At 42.5% G+C, this 16,593-nt stretch overlaps 1 protein-coding gene across 4 annotated transcripts in view; it reads right to left on the reverse strand.

Annotated features, from left to right (window-relative positions):
* Positions 1-16,593, reverse strand: part of LOC134345385 (uncharacterized protein DDB_G0292642-like) — a 402,893-nt gene that overhangs the window by 85,360 nt on the left and 300,940 nt on the right. For 3 of the 4 annotated variants that reach the window (XM_063045962.1, XM_063045969.1, XM_063045968.1), the window contains exon 3: positions 13,820-13,993. In XM_063045962.1, the coding sequence (XP_062902032.1) occupies positions 13,820-13,993 (174 nt within the window). Of the gene's footprint in view, positions 1-7,604; positions 8,872-13,819; positions 13,994-16,593 lie in introns of those variants that run through there. The other variant, XM_063045961.1, reaches the window with a different exon arrangement.

Consider the following 16,593-nt stretch of genomic DNA (forward strand, 5'->3'; position numbering starts at 1 on the left):
AGAAGGATATTGAATTGTGTAAGATAAGGGAAATAGGCAGGGAAGTTACGGAAACTATGATGATGTAAGAAGAGGAAGTAGTGGAGCTTTTAAGGAATATAAAAGTGGATAAGTCTCCGGGTCCTGACAGGATATTCCCAAGGACATTGAGGGAAGTTAGTGTGGAAATAGCAGGGGCTCTGACAGAAATATTTCAAATGTCATTAGAAATGGGGATGGTGCCGGAGGACTGGTGTATTGCTTATGTTGTTCCAGTGTTTAAAAAGGATTCTAAGAGTAAACCTAACAATTATCGGCCTGTGAGTTTGACGTCAGTGGTGGGTAAATTGATGGAAAGGAGGGGAGGAGGAGAAGATGGCAGCACAACGCAGCGCGTGCGGCCACTCTGGTAGTGATGTCTGTTATTTGTCAAGTAGGGGGGACTGTGCACAATTCTGATTTGATGGAGACAGACGTGAGAGTACGGAGGAACATCTGGAGAAACTTCTGAAATGCCCGCTTCGTTGCTGCTGTTACTGTGTGCTCCAGAGGAGAAGGCCCTGAATCCTTGGCTTTCCTTGTTACGGCAGCCGGGGCGAGGTCGAAGGCGCCGCAGAGGTTGGCTCTCGGGAGGCTGTGCTGGAGGGGCTGGTCGGAGGCTTGAAGTTTTTGGACGGACGGACTCAGTGTCGGCGGTGGTCGGGTGCTTCCAATGCATCGGCAGTTGTCGATGCCTGGAGGTTTATGGCAGGGAGTTTCTCCCTTTGCCGCCTGCTATCGAGGACTTGGGAGTCGATCGACTCGGGACTTTGAGACTTTTTTTTACCGTACCCATGGTCTGTTCTTTATCAAATTATGGCATTGCTTCGCACTGCTGTAACTATATGTTATAATTATACGGTTTTGTCAGTGTTTGTCTTTGGTTTGTCCTGTTTTTCTGTGATATCACTCTGGAGGAACATTGTATCATTTCTTAATGCATGCATGCATTTGTAAATGACAATAAATGAGGACTGAGTGTTCTCATAATCTAAAAAAAAGTATTCTTAGAGATGGGATCTATAATTATCTGGCTAGACAGGGTTTGATCAGGAACAGTCAACACGGATTTGTGCATGGGAAGTCATGTTTGACATATCTTATTGGATTTTTTGAAGAGGTTACTAGGAAAGTTGATGAGGGCAAAGCGTTGGATGTTGTCTATATGGACTTCAATAAGGCCTTTGACAAGGTCCCACACATAAGGTTAGTTAGGAAGATTCAATCGTTAGGTATTAATATTGAAGTAGTAAAATGGATTCAGCAGTGGCTGGATGGGAGACGCCAGAGAGTAGTAGTGGATAACTGTCAGATTGGAGGCCGGTGACTAGTGGTGTACCTCAGGGATCTGTACTGGGTCCAATGTTGTTTGTCATATACATTAATGATCTGGATGATGGGGTGGTAAATTGGATTAGTAAGTATGCAGATGATACTAAGATAGGTGGAGTTGTGGATAATGAAGTAGGTTTTCAAAGCTTGCAGAGAGATTTAGGCCAGTTAGAAGAGCGGGCTGAAAGATGGCAGATGGAGTTTAATGCTGATAAATGTGAGTTGCTATATTTTGGTAGGACTAATCAAAATAGGCATCTGTTAGTCTTGCAAGACCATGGATCTGCGCCTGGAAAGTCTTCACTCTCCAGGGCGCAGGCCTGGGCAAGGTTGTATGGAAGACCAGCAGTTGCCCATTCTGCAAGTCTTCCCTCTCCACCACACCGATGTTGTCCAAGGGAAGGGCATTAGGACCCATACAGCTTGGCATCAGTATCATCGCAGAGCACTGTGTGATTAAGTGCCTTGCTCAAGGACCCAACACGCTGCCTCGGCTGGGGCTCGATCTCATGACCTTCAGATCACTAGTCGAATGCCTTAACCACTTGGCCACGTGCCCACAAAATAGGACATACATGGTAAATGGTAGGGCACTGAAGAATGCAGTAGAACAGAGGGATCTAGGAATAATGGTGCATAGTTCCCTGAAGGTAGAATGTCATGTGGTTAGGATGGTGAAGAATGCTTTTGGTATGCTGGCCTTTATAAATCAGAGCATTGAGTATAGAAGTTGGGACGTAATGTTAAAATTGTACAAGGCGTTGGTAAGGCCAGATTTGGAGTATTGTGTACAGTCTGGTCACGGAATTATAGGAAAGTATCAACAAAATAGAGAGAGTATAGAGAAGATTTACTAGAATGTTATCTGGGTTTCATCACCTAAGTTACAGAGAAAGGTTGAACAAGTTGGGTCTTTATTCTCTGGAGCGTAGAAGGTTGAGGGGGAACTTGATAGAGGTATTTAAATTTATGAGGGGGATAGATAGAGTTGATGTGGATAGGTTTTTTCCATTGAGAGTAGGGGAGATTCGAACAAGAGGACATGAGTTGAGAGCTAAAGGGCAAAAGTTTAGGGGTAACATGAGGGGGAATTTCTTTACTCAGAGAGTGGTAGCTGTGTGGAATGAGCTTCCAGCAGAAGTGGTTGAGGCAGGTTTGATATTGTCATCTAAAGTTAAATTGGATAGTTATATGGACAGGAAAGGAATGGAGGGTTATGGCCTGAGTGCAGGTCGGTGGGACTAGGTGAGAGTAAGAGTTCAGCATGGACTAGAAGGGCCGAGATGGCCTGTTTCTGTGCTGTAATTGTTATATGGTTATATGGTTAATTGGAATCTTTTGTTCCAGATCTTAATTTAAACCTGCATCATTTCTGTCTCCTCCGACCCTCTCTGTGCTATCTACATACATGGTGTGCGAGAAATTGGATTACACCTGGCTGTGCAGTTGTCCCAGCTGGGGATTGTAGTAATTGATAGAAACAGAATTCTTTATTCATTGCCATCACAAAGCTGAGTGGTCACAGTAAACAATGTAATGACTGACACTCAGATACACTTCTCTTTCTCTTCCCATCCATGCTAAAGCTGATGTTGTGGGCAACACTGAGTCATGGCTGAAAGAAGGTCATATCTGGGAGCTTAATATCAAAGGATATACTTTCTAGCAAAAGGACAGGCAGGAAGGCATAGGTAGTGGTGTGGCTCTGTTGGTAAAAGATGGAACTACATCTTTTGAAAGAGGTGACAGGGTCAGAGAATGTCAAATCCTTGTGTGTGGAGTTTAGAAACTGCAAGGGTAAAAATAAATTATGGGAATCATATATAGGCCTCTAAATATAGAAGTAGCCAGGGTGCATGGTTGAGATTGCAAAAAGAGCTGGAAAGGGCATATGATATGGGTAATGACACTATTGTAAGGGGGGACTTCAGTATGCAAGGGGATTGGGAAAATTAGGTTGGTGTTGGATCACGGGAGAGGGAATCTGTTGAATGCCTACTAGCTGGCTCTTTAGAGCAGCTTGTGCTTGAGCCTACTTGGAGAAAGTCTATCTTAGGTTGGGTGTTGCGTAATGTTACGTACCTCGTAACTGGGTTGCCAAACCAGCAGAAATGGATCACTCAGTTGGAGTCTGGAGTACTAGAACTAAGAAAGTTTTATTAAAGAAACAAGCAACACAGTAATCGAAAGGATAATAAATGCAACAGTTCAGTGATGATAAACACACATGTGCACAGAATTAAGATAACAGCATCAATCAAGCTCTATCGTTGTCTAGGGGTAAATGACTAAATTTCAAAATGACTCAAAGTTCAGTCCAGTTCAGTTCGCAGTAATCGTTGCCATGGCGATGGACAACGTGGGGGAAAAGACAGAGAGAACAGGAACAACTGATCATTCAGAACACTGCTTCACTCACAGACCGGCGAGATTGCTCACAAGCAACTTTTGGGCGGGTCCTTTGTGATGTCACCTGAGGTCACTGACTGTGACCCCTCCTCCAGATGAGGTCGATCCTCTGCAGTGAACCCGGCACCCAGGCAAGGGCGGACGCACACCGAGTTCCCGCTGATCGTACCTTTCCACCCTGGTCGTTGTCTGATACTTCTCACCCACTCGTGAGAGGCGCTCCGCTTCCAGGGTCTCGTTACCTCGGGTGGCGTGTCTCCTTAGCAAACCGGTCCCTTTTTATCCCCCTGCTGGGGTATCGCCTGTCCATCACTTCAAACAGTTCAAGGTTCAAAGAGGGGAGCCACTCCAGACAGCTCTCTCTCCCCCGTTCCTTCATTACACATCTCCAGACGCTGCTCCATTGTTCCTTATCTCTCCTTCCCCTGAGGGCAGGTGGCAGACCACTTGCTGATGTCACTGATGCTAACCCAGGCCAGCAAACATCTTAATTTTATGTGTATTCTCGTAACAGTAATAATCCAGATTTTATTAGGGAGCTTAAGGTAAAGGAACTCTGAGGAGCCAGTGATCATAATATGATTGAATTCATACTGCAATTTGAGAGGGAGAAGCATAAGTCCATTGTGTCAGCATCACAGTGAAATAAAAGGAATTATAGAGGCATGAGAGAGGAGCTTGATCAGGTGGATTGGAGGTGGATACTGGCAGAGATGACGGCAGAGCAGAGATGGCTGTAGCTTCTGGGAGTAGTTCACAAGGCGCAGGCAAGATACGTCCTACAGAAGAAGAAGTTCTCAAATGGGCAGGGTAGACAGACAACTGTGGCTGACAAGGGAAGATAAGGACTGCAAAAAAGCCAAGGAAAGGGCAGATAATGTAGCCAAAGCGAGTGGGAAGTTGGATGATTGGGAAGTTTTTTTAAAAATCCAACAAAAGGCAACTAAAAAGCCATAAGAAGGGAAAAGATGAAATATTAAGACAAGCTAGCCAATAATATAAAACAGGACACTGAACATTTTTTTCCAGTTATATAAAGAATAAGGGGAGGGGAGAGTTGATATTGGACCACTGGAAAATGATGCCTGGGAGGTAGTAATGGGGAACAAAGGAATCTGGATAAACTTAATAAGTACTTTGCATCAGTCTTCACTGTGGAAGACACTAGCAGTGTTCCAGAGGTCCGTGAGTATCAGGGAGCAGGAGTGAGTGCATTGGTATTACAAAGAAAAAAGAGCTCGGGTGCTAGGCAAGCTAAAAGGCCTTGAGGTGATGTCACCTGGACCAGATGGACTACATCCCAGAGTTCTGAAAGTGGTTGCTGAAGAGAAAGCAGATGCATTGGTTATGTTCTTTCAAGAAACACTCAATTCTGGCATGGTTCCTGAGGACCGAAAAATTGCAATTGTTACTCCATACATTAAAACGGGAGGAAGGCGAAAGAAAAGAAATTATAGGCCAGTTAGCCTAATATCAGTGGTCGGGAAATTGTTGGACTCTACTATTAAGGATGAGGTTTTGGGGTACTTGAAGACTAATGATAGACTAAGCCAAAGTCAGCCAAAGTTTCTGTAAAGGGAAATCTTGCCTGACATATCTATTAGAGTTCTTTGAGGAAGTAAAAAGCGTAGTGGACAAAGGAGATGCAGCGGATGTCATTTACTTGGATTTTCAGAAGATATTTGATAAGATGCCATACATGAGGCTGCTTAACAAGATAAAATTCCCTGGCATTACAGGAAAGATACTGGCCTGGACAGAGGAATGGCTGATAGGTAGGAGGCAGTGATTAGGAATAAAGAGGGCCTATTCTTGTTGGCTGCCAGTGACTGGTAGTGTTCCTCAGAGGTCAGTGTTGGGTCTGCTACTTTTCACATTATTTTTCAGTGATTTGGATAATGGAATTGATGGCTCTGTGGCAAAGTTTGCAGATGATACGAAGATAGGTTCAGGGGTAGGTAGTGCTGAGGAAGCAATGTGATTGCAGAAGGACTGAGACAAGCTGGAAGAATGGGCAAAATAGTAGCCAATGGAATACAGTGTTTGAAAATATATGATAATGCACTTTGGTAAAAGGAACAAAAGTGCAGACTATTACCTAAATGGGGAGAAAATTCAAACATCAGAGGTGCAAGGGGAGCTGGGAGTCCTCGTGCAGGACTCCCAGAAAGTTAATTTACAGGTTGAATCTGTGGTAAAGAAGGCAAATGCAATGTTGGCATTCATTTCAAGGGGAATAAAATATAAAAACAAGTAGATAAGACTGAGGCTTTGTAAGACATTAGTCAGGCCGCACTTGGAGTATTGTCAACAGTTTTTGTGCCCCATGCCTCAGAAAGGAAGTGTTGTCATTGGAGACCGTTCAAAGGAGATTCACTAGAATGATTCCAGGAATGAAGGGGTTAACATCTGAAGAGTGTTTGACAGCTTTGTGCCTGTAATCACTGGAATTTAGAAGGATGTGGCAGGTGGGGATCTCATTGAAACCTACCAAACATTGAAAGGGCTGGATAAGGTGGATGTGGAGAGGCCATTTCCTATGATCGGGGTGTCCAGAAGTAGAGGGCACAGCCTTAAACTTGAGGGGTGACATTTTGGAACAGAGGTAAGGAGGAATTTTTTTTAGCCAAATAGCAGTGAACCTGTGGAATGCTCTACCACAGAGAGCTGTGGAGGGCATGTCCGTGGGTATATTTAGAGCAAAAGTTGATAGTTTCCTGATTGGTCAGAACATCAAGGGTTAAGATGAGAAGAAAGGTGTATGGGGTTGAGTGGGATTCAGGATCAACCCTGATGGAATGATGAAGCTGACTTGATGGGCTGAATGGCCCAATTCTGCTCCTATGTCTTGTGGTCGAAGCTGGGCCCTTGGTATAAATACAAGAGATTCTGCGTACGCCTGAAATCTTGAGCACCACACACACAAGATGCTGAAGGAAATCAAAATCAATGGAGGGAGTAAAACGTCAATGTACTGGGCTGGGCAGGACTTAAAGGAAGGGGACAGAAACCAGAATAAGAAGATGGGGGGAGCACAAGCTGGTAGGTGAGAGGTGAGACCAGGTGAGGGATATAGTGGGTGGGTGGGGCATACGTGGCTATGGTGCTGAGCTCTGGTGAGTCAGACAGCAGCAGATATCACAGAGTGGGCAGTGAGGGAGAACCTCAACAAACACCCAGCAAAGGGAGAATTTCAAATTCTCGTAGAAGTAGATTGGAGATTGGAGGTTCGGAAATGTGATCACACTATTTTATAAAGGAGCAGGACAGAAGCCAGAGTTTGATGGTGGATTTGGCTGGGCTTTAGCAATGGTATAACTATAAACTATTTTCTAATATCTTTACTATCTGTTAGTTTTATTATTCTAAGGTGATCTTAGTGTATAGAATTACTACATATTTGAGCAGCATACTTAAAGGCAAACAATACATTCTTAAACCACTGTGAAGGGCAACAGTCATAGAGTGATAGAATAATTCAGCATAGGAACTGGCCATTTCACCCAACTCACTCATCAAGTAATTTCTCTGGCAACTGGTTTCATACACTCGCCTCCTTCTGCATGAAGAAGTTGCTCTTTAGGTGTCTGTTAGATTTTTCCCTTCATGTCTTCAACCTATGTCTCAAGACTGTATACACCACTGAAGGATAAGCTCTCCATCTCCTGTGATGCTGTGTTTCTCAGTGAGTAACCAACATTTTTCTGAATGTTGCATAATTGAAATTATAAAGACTCATCGCAAGTACTTTAGTATGGATTAAACATCTGATGAATGTGAGTGAGTAACATTTCAGAGGTTTTGGGCTGCATTTTGTGATTTGAACAATTTATTTTTGTTTCTGTTTCCATTTATTCATTTACATATACTCGAGCCAAATTGCTTTTTGCACAATTCTGCTCAACATAAATTTTATTTTACAAAAGATTATAAAATAGTTGAATATATTTTAATGACATTACAACTCAAGATGATACACGACTTAATGCATCAGCCTATTTTTGGATATTTGAATATTGATGCATTTCACATGTTAATACTTTTAATCTTAACAAAGCAAGGAAGTTGACCAATTCAATGTCTGGGAAGAACTTGCAGAAGAACACAGTAAATACAAAGGTAATCAATTATGTTTTCCTCACGTTATACACAGAATGTTGCAAAAATGAAGAGACATGATTATCATGCACCTAAACTGTATATACAAATAATGCATTAGTCCACTTTAAACCAGGGCTGGATGTTTTATGGAAGATGAAATGACATTTATTCTACTTATGGATCCTCAGATCATATCACCATCGGAACAGCGAATGAAACAATCTGTCACAAGAGAACAAAGGGTCTAGCAAATTGTATAATACGCCCTAACAACGTTTAACTGACTGTTCTGCAATTTTTATCCTTCAGCAATCTCCGATCTAGATTGATTACTTATAGAATTGTGCAACACTTATACTTGAAAAGGCTATTTAAAAAGCGATCCTTAACAGGATTTCGAGTGGGATTTTGTGTAGGATTCCGAATATGATTCAGACTGGGACTTGGAGCGGGACTTGGAGTGCATGGAATGTAATTTGGAGTGGAAATTGGAGCGTAACTTGGAGTGGTACTTGGAGTGCCAAATGAATCGGAATCTGAAATGGGATTGGAGGTCTGATCTAGAGTACGATTCCACATAGGAGTACTTGTTTGCCTTGGGGCTACAAGTATAGCACAATGAAAAGAATACTCAGATGATTCAGTGCAAATTGCCTTTGTGTTAAGGCAGGCAAAGCAAAATTCCACATGGCATCTGACGCACACGACATATTTGCACATTTCTTTATGTTCTATCAGCAACCCACAAGTGGGACAAGCAGGGATTTTTGGACAATTTTGAATATTGCTGTCTGGTAAAGTTTTTGTGTCACAATTCTTCAAGGTTTCCAGCTGGACATTAATGCATCCTTCATTGTCACATTTATCCGAGCGTGGACCTGGGCCTTTCCACTCCTTCATACATTGCCAGCAAAATTCAAAAGGGATTCCATTGTTGGCCGTGCAGACTGAACAAGTCACTGATATGTTCGTCTCATCTTTCTGTTCCACATAACTCCCACACCTCGGACACTAAACAAAGACAGATGATGAAATTAGTAATTAAGAACATACACTTCTGATAATCCACTGTATATAATAATGTAATCTTAGCTTTTAAATGTGCTTTAAAATTAATGTGATGGCATCTCCTGTATTGATAAATTTTGATGTTCCACAGAAATTAAAAGATTGCTGTAGTTTACACATGAAATGATTATCGCAGTAGCAATATCTAGATTCCACCCCCCCCCCCCACCGCCCCCCGGTAGGCATTGTATTTAAGCAATTGTCTAAGTACTAAATACACTGAGAGATTTCTGGAGTGATATTTATCTGATGATTAATTGCTTGGTCATATGGGTTTATACCACAATCACGGAGTGAGACTGTGTTTCCCCTGACATTGATTTACAGCGGAATCACATTTTGAGTCACAGAGTCATTGATTGATACAGCACATAAACTGGCCCTTTGGTCCAACTGCTCCGTGCAAACCAATGCATCCGTCTGAACTGATCGCATTTCAGAATCTGAATCAGGATCAGGTTTAATATCATATGCATATGTCATGAAATTTGTAGTCTTTGCAGCAACAGTAACATGCAATAACTAATAACAGAGAAAACCATTAATTACAGTAAATACATATGTTAAATAGTTAAACTAAGTAAGAAGTGTAAAAATGAAAATAAAAAAGTAGTGAGGGAGAGTTCATTGTCCATTCAGAAATCTGATGGCAGAGGGGAAGAAGCTGATCCTGAATCATTGTGTTGTTTTCCCTCAGGCTCCTGTATCTCCCTGATGGAAGCAATGAGATAGGGGCATGTTCTGGGTGATGGAAGTCCTTCATGACAGATGCCACCTTTCTGAGGCATCGTTCCTTTAAGATGGCCTGGATGCCACAGAGGCTAGTGCTCATGGTGAAGTTAAGTTCACAACTTTGTGCAGTTTCTTTCAATCCTGTGTAGTAGCATCCCCACCCCACTCCCCCCCCCCCCCCCGACCAGAGAGTGATACTCATTTGCTTGAGTTTGGCCCAAAGTTCTCTAAATCTTTCCTGTTCTTGGTTCATCGTCTTTGCTGATCTCCACAATATAAAGTAGGGAGTGGTGTGAAGTAAGGAGAGTCTGATGCTGTGGCTCAGAAGGTAATGGAGGAGAAGAGGACTGCAGTATTGATAGGGGATTCCATGGTTAGATGAGTAGACACGAGATTCTGTGGACACGATAGAGACACCCAGATGGTATGTTGCCCCAGATGGTACCAGGGTCAGGACCATTTCAGATCGGGTCCAAGGCATTCTAAAGGGGGAGAGGAAGCCATCATGATACAGATTGGCACCAATGACATAGATAGGAAAAGGGAGGAGGTCCTGAAGAGAGAATTTAGGGAGCTAGCTAGAAAGCTGAAAAGCAGGCCTTCCAGGGTTGTAATCTATGATTGCTGCCTGTGCCATGGGCTAGTGAGGGTAACACGCAAATAATTGAAGGTATGTAGTAACTTCATTCTTACTAACAATTTCCACTGAAAAGATCATGGATCCTGTATCTTCTCTAACCTGATGCAAGGTCAGAGAACTATTTTTCTAATCTACATACTGAAGAATTCCACAAGCTCCTTCTGACAGAATTCATGCAGAATCCATTGCTAGAACATGACTGAGGGATTGACAATCAGTGTGCCTGAGATTAAAAAAAAGTGTTGACAAATCTGTGTAGAACTATTGGTGAGAATCATGTTGCAGAATTAACAGTCTAGGAGCGATACAATACCTGGGTGTGTATGATCCACATATGAAGCTTAAACACAAGAGATTCTGCAGATGCTGGAATTCCAGAACAAAACACCCAAAATGCTGGAGAAACTCAGCAGGTCAGGAGGCTGTGGAAATGAATAAACAGTTGACATTTTGGGCCAAGTCCCTTCTTCAGGACTAGAAAGGAAGGGGAAGTCACCAGAATAAAAAGGTGGGGTGAAGGTAAGGAGGACTAACTAGAAGGTGATAGGTGAAGCCGGGTGAGTGGCAAAGGTAAAGGGCTGGAGAAGAAGGGATCTGATGGGAGAGGCGAGTGGAAAGAGAAAGGGAAGTAGAAGTGGGCACCAGGAGGAAGTGATAGGCAGGTGAGGAGAAGAGGTCAGAGGCCGAAGTGGGAAATAGAAGAAGAGGAGAATTTGGCAGCTTTGGGCCTGTATTTACTGGAACTTAGAAGAATGCGAGGAGATATCATTGAAGCCTACCAAATGTTGAAGGGACTGGAAAGGGTGGATATGGAGAGGATATTTCCTAGGGTGGGGATATCCAGAACAAGAGGGCATAGCCTCAAAATCGAGGGGCGATCCTTTGGGACCGAGTTAAGGAGGAATTTTTTTTAGCCAAGTCCGTGTGTATATTTAAGGTGGAAGTTGATCATCTTCTGATCAGTCAGAGGATCAAAGGATATGGTGAGGAGGCAGATGGATCCAGATTCATCCATGATGAAATGGCAGAGCAGACTCGATGGAATGAATGGCCTAATTCTGCTCCTATGTCTTATGGCCTTTGGTAAGGGTAAGGGAAAAAATTTACCTGAAGGAGAAATTGATGTTCATGCCATCAGGTTGGAGACAGAACATGAGTTGTTACTCCTCCATCCTAAGAGTAGCTTCATCGCGACAAAAGAGGAGGACATGGACCAACATGTCGGAACAGGGATATGGTTAGGAATTAAACTGTTTGGCCAAGGGGAAATTCTGCTGTAGAACAAAGTGGTCCGCCTATTTTTATCAGGTCTCATCAATGTAGAGAAAGCCACATGGGGATCGGTGAGGACAATAGATGCAGGCGAATTGTTGTCTCACCTAGTCAGACTGCTTGGGGCCCTGAATGGAGGTAAGGGAGGAGGTGAACGAGGAGGAGGTTGCATCACATTTTTGTCATGTGCCAGGAGGGAGGTCAGAGGGGAGGGATGAAAGGACACAGGAATCAAAGAGGGAGCGATCCCTGTGGAAAGCCAAGAGTGGTGGTGGAGGTAAAGATCTGTTGGGCTAGTATTGAAGATGGTGGAAGTTGTGGAGAATAATAGGTGAGGCCAAGAGGAATTCTACCCCTGTTCAGAAGTGGGTGTCTGGAAGTGCAAGAAATGCAGGTGAGGGCAACATCAATTGTGGAGAAAGGGAGACCCTGTTCTTTGAAGAAGGAGGACATCCCCAATGCCCTGGAAAGGAAAGACTCATCCTGGAACAAATACAGTGGAAATGAAGGAACTGAGAAAAAAGAACAGCATCTTTACAGGAGACGGGGTGAGAAGATCTATAGTTAAGATAGCTATGGGAATTGGTAGGTTTATAAAAGCTGTGGGTGGATAGCTTGTATCCAGGGATGGAGAAAGAGAGATCAAGAAAGGAGAGAGGTGTCAGAAATAGAGCAAGTAAATTTAAGGGCAGGATGGAAGTTGGAGGCAAAGTTGATGAGATTGTCAAGCTCAGCATGGGTGTCAGAAGCAGCACCAATGCAGTCATCAAAGTATCACAGGAAGAGTTGGGGAGCATTACCAGGTAAGGCTCAGCAATGGATCAAGTGAATTTAAGGGCAGGCTGGAAATTGGAGGCAAAATTGATGAAATTGTCAAGCTCAGCATGAGTGCCGGAAGGAGCACCAATGCAGTCATCAAAGTATCGCAGGAAGAGTTGTGGAAAATGACTTGGGAAGGCTAGGAACATGGACTATTCTACATAGCCATTGAAAAGTCAGGCATAGCTGGGAGGCATGCAGTTGCCCATAGCTACACTTTGAGTTTGGAAAGATTGGGTGGAGTCAAAGAAGAAATTGCTTAGGGTGAGGGTGGTGGTAGAGGGGAACTGGTTGGTTGTATTTTTGCAGAAAGGTTTAAGGCCTTATTGATGGGGGATAGAGTACATAGACATGCATGGTGAAAATATGATGGTTGGGGCCAGGGAATTGAAAGTTGTTGAAGAGAGCAAAAGCGTGTGAGATGTTGCGGATGTAGTTGGGATGGGACTGAACCAAGTTGGATAGAATGGAGTGGAGGTGTGCAGACACAGGTTCTGTGGGGCCGGAGCAGGCAGATACAATAGGTCTACTCGTACACTCAGATTTGTGGATTTTGGGTGGGAGCTAGAAATGAACAGTGCAGGGTAAGGGAACTTCAAGTTTTTCAATGTTGATGAGGTTAATGATGGTGTTGGATACAATTTTTTGATGGACTGGAGTGGGGTGCTACCTCCTGGCCTCTGCAAGGTAGAAGTTCATCTGCATGGTTTGGATCCGCATGGTTTTGAACAATAGTCCAAAAACCATTTGTCTGTGTGTTTGATGGGAAAGTCCTTCTTCTCCAGCTCTTTATCTTTTCCACCCATCTGAATTCATCTATCTTCTTCTAGCTAGTCCTCCTTCCACTCCCCCCATGTTTTTATTCTGGTCTCTTCCCCCTTCCTTTCCAATCCTGAAGAAGGGCCTCAGCCTGAAACACGGACTGTTTTCTCATTTTCACATATAAAGCTTGTCAGTTTATTTCACGTCAGCCCCTCAGTGTATCTTCATTTCTTCATGTACTCATCCACCTTCCTCACCATCTTTGCAATTGTTCTCAGTTACTATGTATTTTTCTCTAGTCTCTCCTGAACTCCCAATGGGATTTCTTCATGAGAGCTATGTATTAAGAAATCTAAAATTGTATTCTTCCACAAATGAAAATTTCTTCTCTAGATTGATCATTTTGAATCTCCTTATAATTATAAACACTTTGATCAGGTAATCCCTCAGTTCTCTTTAATCTCTGGGAAACTCTTGTCAGAACCCTGGCTTACTATCTTGAAATTTCTGTTGTGTTGCGGTCCTTTTTAAAACATTGCCTGTTAACCTCCCTGAATATTACCTCATTTCTTCAGACTCTCACACCATCCAAAGCTTCACAGCTTTCACAAATCCAGTAATGACCCCTATTTATTAACAGTTAATTAGAAGCCAGTTCTGCTTTACCTGTTTGTATTCACAGTAACTTGAAGCAGCGAGAGTGGCAAGCTTCTCTTCAAAAATCTGCCGTTCCTCAAGAGAGAGCAATGCGTGTCTGCACACCTCCATGTAGGACCATTCCTCTCCACATCCTTCATTTGTCTCATCTATTAATGCAGGGCAGTGGAATTTGAAATAACCCTGGAATAGACATTGAAAAGTATTGTAAAACGTTCCCATTTAAAAAGTGGATTGAGCAAGAGATATAATAGAAAGGATTGTTTGTGATATCCACCTGGCTTATACGGATCCGACATCATTCCGTGAGTGAAATGGGATCCACAGCATGTCCACAGGACATTTCCACTCTGTAAACATTTGGGTCATCATCTCCTGCAACAGAGCATTTTGTTGAAATTACTACAGAATTTGTTAAGTAGACACCAAACTCAACTTCATGAACAGTGCTTTCATTAAAAGTATTTGCTTAGATAAAACAACATAAAATGGTTCAATAAATTTGAGCTGATTGGTAAAGAGACTCTCAGAAATGTGAGTGAAGAAAGGAACAGATTTTCCAATGGTTACAAAACATATATTTTCATTTTGACTGGAGTGTATCCTGGTGTGATTTGAAGGAGCTCTGGGTTGTTTTCTGTTATAGAACATAGAAAAGTACATAACAGGAAAAGGCTCATTGGTACATCATGTCTGCACCAACCATGAAGCCAAGTTAAACTAATCCCATCAGCTTGTATAGGGTCTGTGTTCTGTCAAACCCTTCCAGTTTATATGTCTGTTTCAATTCTTCTGAAATGGTGCCCTATTCTGTTTCTATCACCCCCAGTGCAGCACTTTCCAAACATCTACTGAGCTTTGTGTTCTCCCTAAAGTATCCAAGGGTTTCAAACAAAGACAATGTAATAGTATCACCTTACATTTAGTGTTTATATTTCTGAAAACATTTGAAGCAAGAAACATTTGATTAAGGTTATTATAATTTGGAAATCCTTTCAAATTATTAATAGTGACTGGTATGTCAAACTATTTCTGCATAATTAGCCAAAGAAATCACAATATCTTTCTCTATATATGCTGACTTGATCTCAAAACCCCACTCCTCACCCAAACACAACTCCCCTGATAATAATTTAGGCACCCTCTTTCCTTTCAGGGTCTCACTTGGTTTGTGTCCTCTAACCATTCAGTGTGCCAAAACACTGCAGGTCAAGTCTGCATTACTGGAAGAGGTCATTGCCTATTGATAGTTGGAACCTGAGGTTGGAATGTCAGAGCTGTTATATGATGTATTCCTACCTGAAAGTAATATTTGTAGACACTGAATTCTTGGCAACATTGCAGAATTTCCATCAAATATGGCAGACTTTGTTGGCAAATCCCGCGTCATATGTCTGTGATGTAGGATATGGGACTGGGCCTTTCCTGGGCTGAGGCAAATAGTTAAGAAGCCACACCCTACCCAAAGGGACAGACCTTTGAACTTTCTGACAAACCACAATTGACACTTCATACCCAACAGGCTTTCCATTTTACATTCAGAGAAAAAGAACACGAGATTTAGCACATTAGGATACCACAGACAAAAGAGGGAAGAGTAACTCAATATAAATCAAGAATGTTTAATTGCTAATCCACAGAAGGACAAGTACAAGTAACAAAATTAAAACACACACAAATTAGAAATGATTATAACAGTAAACAATAGTTAAGCTAATACTTGACCGGGTGCATAAACCTTTAATGGGTTTATTAACCAATAGGCTACTATGCAGTCATGGCAAGAACGTACAAACTCCTTACAGGGGGAGCCCGAAATGAACTCGGAACTTCAACACCCCAAGTTGTAATAACTCACGCTCACCGTAGCGTCTTCAAGTTCATGAACAACATGATTTGCAAAAACTTCAATTTTCACTTCACTAGGCCAATGATAATGAACTGATTTTGATTTAAAAGTGGAAACAAAACTTAGAAGACTTAAAATGCATTGGAAGCAGCTCAGGGAATGTATACTGAACTAATACCCGGAACTACCAGATAGTCTTTCGAAGACAAGTTGAACAGTCTATGGTTTGCATATACTGAGTTTAGAGGAGCATGTGAGAGGGACTTTATTTAAATATTAAAAATCCTGAAAGACCTTGACAGGATGTGGAAGGGATTCTGTTGTGGGAGAATTGAGAACTGGTGTGGGCGGGTGGGGGAGGGGGAGTGCTATTTTAAAAAAGACAAAATAAAAGATACTTTTTTTCTCAAAGTCTTTCGAATTCTCTTCACAGAAGCGTAGTGGCATCAAAATCTTTTGAATATTTTAAGGCAAATTTAAATAGGTTCTTCAACAAACGAATGGTCGAAAGATCACCGCCGGTCCATGGGAGTGGGCAATTGTGGTAACAATTTTTTTTTGCGTAATACAAAAAATAGTTCAAGTATATCACAAAACACTTTGGATATTAAGAGCTCTCTCAGCATACCAACCTCTCACTTTCCAAGTCTACCTAACCAGGTCTGGGCTAAGCTGGAGATCTATTTCCATTCTGGGACCTTGACTAGCCGAAGACCCACGTAGAATCGCCCGTACACTTTCAGCCCCAGCGGCACCGTAAATCTGGGACGGCAACTCCTTGTCAACAAGCACTAGCAGCACACATCAAAGTTGCTGGTGAACGCAGCAGGCCAGGCAGCATCTCTTGGAAGAGGTACAGTCGATGTTTCAGGCCGAGACCCTTCGTCAGGACTAACTGAAGGAAGAGTGAGTAAGAGATTTGAAAGTGGGAGGG

This window comes from Mobula hypostoma, chromosome 4 (genome assembly GCF_963921235.1).
Source record: "Mobula hypostoma chromosome 4, sMobHyp1.1, whole genome shotgun sequence".
In the NCBI taxonomy this organism is placed as follows: Eukaryota; Metazoa; Chordata; class Chondrichthyes; order Myliobatiformes; family Myliobatidae; genus Mobula; species Mobula hypostoma.